The following is an 8507-nucleotide window of genomic DNA, read 5'->3' on the forward strand; positions in this document are numbered from 1 at the left end:
GACACATAGAGGACTGACGGCCCTTCAAAGGAGAGGACTTGTCCTCTGCAAAGTAGGACACAGGGCCATCCTAAGGTGTACTCAATGGATACTGTAAATAATATAGAACCATGACCAGCAGGTGAGTAATGAGCCAAGGGTCTCCCCCCGCACACACACATACATACCTCTTGCAGAGCTTGGAAAAGTTACTGGATGGCCACTGGATTGGGCTGATGGGAGTTGTAGTTCAAAAAAGTAACTTTTCCAAGCTCTGACCTCTTAGCCAGAGGTGCTGTTGCCTCCACACACCTCATTTCCTTTGCATTTGGCTGTATAATGGTATCAGATCATATACCTGATTCAGACTATTGGCCCCAAGAACTTCCTAATAACCACATCTTCCTGATCCATGCCTGAGTCCTGACTAACTTAAGAACATCAGAAGAGCCTTGCTGGATTAGGCCAGTGGCCCATCTAGTCCAGCGTCCTGTTCTCACTCTGGCCAAACAGATGCTCATTATGGGAAGCTCACAAGTAGGACCACAGCACTCTCCCCACCAGTGATTCCCAGAACCTGGTATACAGGGGAATATTGTATGGCTGGTAGCCATTTAATAGCATTATCCTCCTTGAATTTGTCTAATCCTAAGGACATAAGAAGATCCTGGCTGGATCAGGCTAGTGGCCCATCGAGTGAGCATCATGCTCTCACTGTGACCAACCAGATGCCCATGGGAAGCCCACAAGCAGGACCTGAGCGAAAGAGTGCTCTCCTCTCCTGCAGTTCCCAGCAACTACTATTTAGAAGCATACTGCCTTCAACCATGGAAGCAAAGCATAGCCCTCATGGCTAGTAGCTACTGATAGCCTTATTCTCCTTGCATTTGTCTAATCTTTTTTAAAAGCCATCCAATCCTATTTGTTCAATCCAAGTTGGTGGCCCTATGGGTTAGGGATGTGGCAGCATGGGATAATGGGTTAGGAATGTGATAGCATCCTGACTCTGGGTCCGGATCTACCTTTGATCTATGCCCCTGCCTTCAAGCATATGGATATGAGGAATTGCCTTGTACTGAATAGCATCATTGTTTGTCCCTGTATCTTGGCACTGGTCATCCTCATAGAATCATAGAATAGTAGAGTTGGAAGGGGCCTACAAGGCCATCCAGTCCAACCCGCTGCTCAATGCAGGAATCCAAATCAAAGCATTCCCGACAGATGGCTGTCCAGCTGCCTCTTGAAGGCCTCCATTGCTAGTTGCTTCCAATCCTGAGGCAAGGCCTCCCCTCAGTTTAGCCTACTGGGCACCAGGTAACCAGAACACTTTGGGATCAGCCTGGGGCCAGGAGATTGTTGATGGTTTGTAGCAGGGTTGCCAAACTTGTTTGGGGCCCATTGCACATACTCTGCAAACAGGAGGAACTTTGTGGGCACCAGACACGCAGATAATAGGTAGAGAAGGGATTCGTCCCAACTTCCTGAAATAAAACGTGAGCTGAACCACAGCCATCCTTCAAAAATAGCACTTCTTTGAATTTTGCAACACAGTTCTCTGGCAATATGTACGAAAATACACATAGGAATGCATACATTAGTGAAAATAATAGTCATTACAGCAAGGGAAATTGCTTTGCAAAAAATGTGTATGTTAGTCAAAATTGCATACAAAAATGTGTGTTTTAGGAGACATTTGTGCTAAAAAGGTGATGAATTTTCATGAGGGCTTTTTTGAAAAAAAAAATCTCAAACTGATATGCAAATACAGAGAACTGAGTTTAAGGCTGGAAATATGAGAAATGGAGAGAAATCAAAATGGACAGATTTGTCCATTCCTACTGCTGACGCTGACCAGAAGGAGATCTGCAATGAACACCCTCTCTGGGCAAAGCTTCCTGAAACCTTTTCAACTGGAACTATCAAGGACCAGTTTCAACATTTTTTTTTACATTTATTTATTTATTAGATTTATATCCCGCCCTTCCTCCCAGTAGGAGCCCAGGGCAGCAGACATACAACTGGCTATGAATTAGCTGCCTGTTTGCATTTGGTAGTGTTCTTCATGGACAGAGTCCCTCAGCAAAACTCCAGATTTCTGACAGAAAGTCTCCTTCTTCCTAATGATCGCTCTCTCTTTCTTCCCCATAGATTGACTATACCGGTTGTGGAATCAACCCTGCCAGATCGTTTGGATCTGCTTTGATTGCCAATAAATTTACTGATCACTGGGTAAGTTTCAAATCATAACAAAACAAAAATGGATACATGCTTATTCTAATGGGGGAGTGGTACCCTAAAAGCCCCTGGTAGTATGAAGTTCAAATAGACATGTGTTAGAAGCATGGGGAAGTTCTGCTGTGGCTCTCACATACAATTCTTCATCTGTTGTTGTTTCTGGGTTGCACGTATATACCTTGCACATATATACTAGGAGGGCCAAGGGGGCAGTGAGGTTGCCATGATGCAAACACACTGGCAGGAACGCTGGATTGGCTCTGCTGGTGCATTTGTACTGTGCCAACATCACTGCTGCCTGACCCCTTGCTGTCCTGGTATGCCACAGTGACAGCGGTGATGGGAAGTCAAGTAAGCACAGTGGTGGCTGGTGTCTACATGTCAGTGAGGCAATGGAATCCACTCTGGGATGTAGTGTGAACTATCAAGTATCTCTCCAGGGTGCTGAAAGCTGAAACCATCTTGGACAGCTCCTTGAAAGTTTGGACTAAAACCCGGAGCGGATTCCACTGCCCCACTGACATGGAGCCACCAGCCACCACTGGGCAAGCAGCCCCCCATCCCCTACTGACTACTGCCCTGTTCTTATTTTCTTCAAATCCTATCTTCTCTTGAGTGGAGACAGATTGAGGACATCTCTTGACCACAAGGAACTGCTCTTCTGGGGGGAAATGTGCAATAATCACTTATTCATTTGAAAGAACTGACACCAAAATGACAGCATTTCTATGTGAACCGCTACATCAAATGTGCCTGTTCATTGACCTTGCCTTTCAGATCTTTTGGGTTGGCCCACTTATCGGAGGGGCCAGTGCTGCCCTCATCTATGACTTCATCCTGGCTCCGAGGACCAGTCATGTAACCGACCGCATGAAAGTCTGGACCAGTGGTCAGGTGGAAGAATATGATCTTGATGTGGATGATTCCAGAGTGGAGATGAAACCAAAATAAAAGAGAATGAAGACAAGAAGAAAAAGAACACCAATTTCTGAAATTTTTTTATCAGTATTATAGACTCTTTGTAAAACAACAAGCAGTTCTTCCAAATTTTTTTATAAGTCATTAGAGTTTTTCCTTCTGCATTTTTCTCCTATCCTTTTCAGATTTTTAGATCTGTGGCTGTACCACAAGAAAACAAAATGGAAGGGGGGGGGAGAGAGATGATTATATTTTGTATTATATACGCGTGCATGAGCTAGGGAGAAGATTGGCAGTAGGCATTCTGGAAGCCCAAATGTATATTTCTTTATCCAAAGGGACTGGCTTCTCCCACAGTAGATGAACATATGAGAATAAAGCCCACACGAAGAGCTTCAAGCAGTCGGAAATGAATATTGAAGAGACTTTGCCTGCCAAGCTCTAGAAATGAAAAAAAAAAGTCTATGGAAGTGGCAGGGCTGATAGAAGCTTCTAGAGCTTGGGTGGCCAACTTCTATATCCTGCGGATTGTGCTCATCTCTAGAAAGTAGCAACGACACCAGAAGGTTTTTTTTTTTTAATCACATACAGACCCAATCATGAGTGGTCAGACTCCAGAATGAAGTTGATGCCATTTAGGCCTTTGCCAAGGTGGTGCCCTACAGATGTTTTGAACTACAACTCCCATCAGCCCCTAACCAGTATGCAAATTGAAGTCCAAAACATCTGAAAGGCATCACCTTGGCAAAGGCAGGTGTAAGGGATCCACAGCTGTGGAGTGTATGTGCTCTGACATAGCCTTATTTACAAAGAAATCCCTTTACACATCCCATGTGCGTTGCATCCCAATCCAAAAGAGAGGCTTCAGTTTAAAGTATGGAGTATCTCTAATTCTCACAACTTGAAGGAACTTCTCTTTCCCTTTGCAGAAACCTATCTGCAATTTATTTATTTATTAACCATTCCTTGATGAAAATTTGGCGGAGTCTGGTAGCATTTTTGCTACCAGGGGCCACATAAAATTAGCTTAGAGGCCAGATCTGGCCAGTGGCCTGCTGACTGCCAATCCCTCCCTAGAGATCAACATATAGGGCACCATCTGCTAGGAAGTTCTCCAATGGAAGCTTAATAGAAATTAATAGGAGTTCCCATCAATGTTGCAGAGCTCCCTTTTATTCGCCTGAGGCTTGTGCAGGTCAATGGTCTGGAGGGTTGGGTCGTCAAAGATCCCATAGGTAATCAAAGACATGAAATAAGCCAATGTTTACTCATTTCTGTTAATGTGCACCCCTCTTCATGTACCATTAATACTATCACATGCCAAAAAGCTACCAGACCCCAAGAAATGTTTATACTTTATAGTTTTATGGGTATATAAACTATATCTGTACATACCCTTGCATAAAGCAGAGTTCCCTAGACCGGTGCCCTCCAGATGTTTCAGACTGCTATTCCCATCAACCCCAATCCACCTGGCTGCCCTGGCAGGGGCTGATGGGACTTGTAGTCCAAAATATCTTGAGGGCACCAAGTTGGGGAAGTGTGGCCTAAAGAACGAGAAATATATAACTAAAGATCAAATCAAAGACCTGAAGTTAAAACAAACATTTTCACACATTTCAAAACAGGAAAAAATGTCAGAATTCAAAGTGGACTGATAAAAACTTCTAAATTTTTATTTTTTAAAAGTTTGTCTAGAGCAATACTTAACATAACGTATCAGATTTTGTTGGTGAATTTAATGGCAATGATATTACGTCCTAGCCTGAGAAAGTCATTGGATTCACAGGTTTATTTCTCCTCCATGCTCCCTGGCCCCCACCAGCAATGAAAAATGCAATCATATCACAGATTGGGAATACTGGGCAGGAAAACAGATTAGGATAGCAGATTTCACAAGCAAATTTAAGTTAGAGAATGTACTTCAGAATTCCTCCCCCCCATAAAAACACTTCACTCCTAAATCATCAATAAACACCAGTTACCAAGAACAAGATACGATGATAATTGTTTACTTTTTAGAAAACCCCACTTCTCAGCCATTTAGGACTAATGTAGTCCTCACAACATTCATGCTAGGCTAGGCTGAGTGATCGTGACTGGTCCAAGGTGAGCTACAGAAGTGGCTGGTTGGCTGGGGTGCAACAGCTGCAGCAGCTCCTTGGCAGGTGGGTTGCTGTTGATTACCAGGAGGAAAGGCCAGCAGGGATGTCAGGATGGTACAAGGATGCTGGCAGAGTGTGCAGTGGAGACAGGTGGCTCCGATGTCAGTGGGACAGTGAATTCACTCCAGGTTTTAGTCTGAACTTTCAAGGAGCTGTCCAAGCAGCGGATTCATTGCTCCACTGACATTGGAGCCACCAGTCTCCACTGAGAGTATGACCTCCCTACCCCCCTCGCCCCTCCTGGTAAGCAAGAGTGAGGCACCAGCTGGGAAGCTTTTGGTGAGTCATATGGCAAAGTGGTAATTTGATCCTAACCTTCCCCAATCTAACTCTGACACTGGATCAGACCAATGGCCATTCTAGTCCAGCATCCTCAAGGGTTCTTGGGGAACCACTGAATAAACTTATATGTTTGTTTTTGTTCTACAAATCAAAGCATGTATTTTAATAACCAGCCATGATCTTGCCTTTAACTGGTATACTTTTAGGGGAAAATTAACAGATGGCACCAGCACCATGTTACGAAAATCACAGACTGTAAACCAAAGCCTTGTTAGCCTGTTTTATCATCCAGACCTGGTCCAGATTATAAAACATCACTGTCAGAAAATGAAATCAAAGGCAGAGCCAAATGTATTCTTAAATGTTCCATGGACCATCTAAATGGAGCCTGTCGGCCACCCGTGGTCCATGGCCCACAGTCTGAGAACTTCCAACAGAAGACAAACAAAGTATATATTCTGATTGGCCATAATAATTAAATGTCTGTTCCTAGAGACATTGGGTTGCATCCAGTGTTAGACAGAGGAGACTCTTTGAAATTAATGGCTATGAGTAACTTAGATCCATTAATTTTAATGGGTCTTTTCTGAATAGAATTTAGTTGGATGGAACTCTTTCTTTTTTTAATGAGACTTTTCTGTTTTATATATATACACACAAACATATGTTTATAATATATGTATGTATGTATATGTTTATTGAGAGGGATTAATTTGCTTTGGAGAGACGCAGGGGAAAAAAAAAAAGAGTGGCAATACCCAAAGGTAGAAAAGACCTTGGAAAATAGAGGAAATTAACATTAAACATATTTGTACTAATGTTGCTTGAGCTAACAGACACACAGAAGTTATCAAGTGTTTTTCCAAAGAGCCTCACATTAGCATCAAAATTTGCTTCAGGTGAAATTCCGTGGGCAGCCTAGGAATGCAAGTGCCCCCCTCCCTCCTGAAAAATTTCACTAATCTCTCCAAACCTCTTCCAGCTTACCCTCCAAAATCCCTCAAATGTTTTGCCTGAGGAACTTGTGACCAGTTTCCCCTCAAATTTTGCTTGAGGTGGAATTTGGCAGCAGTTCTGTCATAGCCAGAGCCTCATGGAGCCCCTCAAAAAACAGCGCTGTTGGGAGCCAGAACTGATGTGACAGGAATGAGATCTAGCCTGGCCACATCTAAAGTGGGCAAGGCTGTGCGTCCTATTTTAACACCCCTTCCCTGCTTTCATTCCCTGTCTCTTCGAACAATTTTCTTCTCAGCCCAGACCACTTCTCATGTTGGACTTGGGCTTGTAGAAAAACAGCTGACGTACAGGGCTGAATGGAACCCCCTCCCGTTTTACACCCAATTTATGAGCAGCGCAATAAGGGTCCATTCCCCCCCCCATGATTTTCAGTGGTTTCTGAAATTTGAGGGCGGGAAAACCCAATGCCCACCTTCAGAGCTCCTTCTGCTGGCTGCAAGCAGGTAAAGGTAAAGGTGTCCCCGCACTTGTAGTGCGAGTCGTTTCCGACTCTTAGGGTGATGTCTTGTGACGTTTACTAGGCAGACCATATATATGGGGTGGGATTGCCAATTCCATCCCCGGCCTTTCTTTATCCCCCCAGCATATGCCGGGTACTCATCTTACCGACCACGGATGGATGGAAGGCTGAGTGGACCTCAATCCCTTTTACTGGAGATTCGACTTCCTCCTTTCGTTGGAATCGAACTCCGGCCGTGAGCAGAGCTTCGGCTGCGTTACCGCCACTTACCATCTTTTTTTTTTTTTACCCTCAAAAGCCCATGCCAGAATAATGCTCTGCCATCCACACAGCATCGCTCCTGGGGTTTTTGGGGACCAGAAAGGTGCCTGCCTGGAAGGAGTGATGGAGGTGGGTGTTGAGTTTCCCTACCCTCAAATTTCAGCCCCTGCTGAAAATCAGTCGAAACAGCACCTGCCCAGAAGGAACTCCAGAAGTGGGTGGTGAATTCTGCCTGCCATCCCCCAAATTTACCAGGGGCATCAACCCACCCCCCACGCCTTAGAAGTTAACACTGAAAACTTCTATATGAGAATGTTCAACTCAGCACCAGCCTGGAGAAAAGGAATAGAGAGCCAGGCAAGGGAGATTTAGGTCCCCTTACCTGCATAACTCCTTGTAAAAAAAAGTAGATAAACCGCTACTTCATCAGGTCAGAGCTGTGGACAAAACAATGTGGCTGCCCCCTAAACCTCTAGTTTAGCTTTCACTGAGATCCATTCACATGTTCAAGTGTTTGGAACCACATGCTGACTGAGAACACACATATGACGAGGCTAGCATTATATTGAATGGGGCACACATGTTTCAGCTCACCCAGCCTGTTACAGGTCTGTGAAAGCTATTGCATTATGGCATTCATGAAGCATCATGGGTCTAAGGATGGGGAGAAAGCTTTTCAGGGGGTTCCACGTATGGACCAATAAAGAGAACTTAGGAAATCTCTTAGGAAATAATTCCAATAAATTAAAAATATCCTCATTGTTTCTTGAGTACATTTGACATGGCATTTTGTGTACCCTGCATGTAAATATGGCATGACTGGACTTAAAAATAAAGAAAATTTGTTGTGCTGCGAAGTGGCTCTTCTGCTTGATCCATAACTACTACAGTGAGTACTACTGATTATTATTATTATTATTATTATTATTGTTGTTGTTGTTGTTGTTGCTGTTGTTGTTTACATTTGTTAGTTGCTTTATAAAAAAGTCTCAAAGCAACTTAACAAGATAAAATACAAATAGATAAAATCAACTAAAAGCCAACAATTTTTTAAAAATGTACAAGACAAATTTCCTGAAATGCTCATCCAACACAATAAGGTCAAGTCCTATTCTACCCCACTAAAAGAGTACCACAGTAGTGGGTAACTTAACTCCCAAAGGCCTGGGTAAATAAAAATGTCTTCACCT

At 43.6% G+C, this 8507-nt stretch overlaps 1 protein-coding gene across 1 annotated transcript in view; it reads left to right on the plus strand.

The window, feature by feature from the left end:
* AQP1 (aquaporin 1 (Colton blood group)) overlaps positions 1 to 8174 on the plus strand; it is a 52266-nt gene extending 44092 nt beyond the window's left edge. Inside the window, exons 4-5 of the mRNA XM_061587629.1 lie at positions 2128 to 2208; positions 2992 to 8174. Of these exons, the coding sequence (XP_061443613.1) occupies positions 2128 to 2208; positions 2992 to 3165 (255 nt within the window). The 3' untranslated portion in view covers positions 3166 to 8174. The remainder of the gene's footprint in view (positions 1 to 2127; positions 2209 to 2991) is intronic.
* Positions 8175 to 8507: the final 333 nt, after the last annotated feature.

The sequence above is a fragment of the Rhineura floridana genome, chromosome 10, assembly GCF_030035675.1.
Source record: "Rhineura floridana isolate rRhiFlo1 chromosome 10, rRhiFlo1.hap2, whole genome shotgun sequence".
NCBI lineage: Eukaryota > Metazoa > Chordata > Lepidosauria > Squamata > Rhineuridae > Rhineura > Rhineura floridana.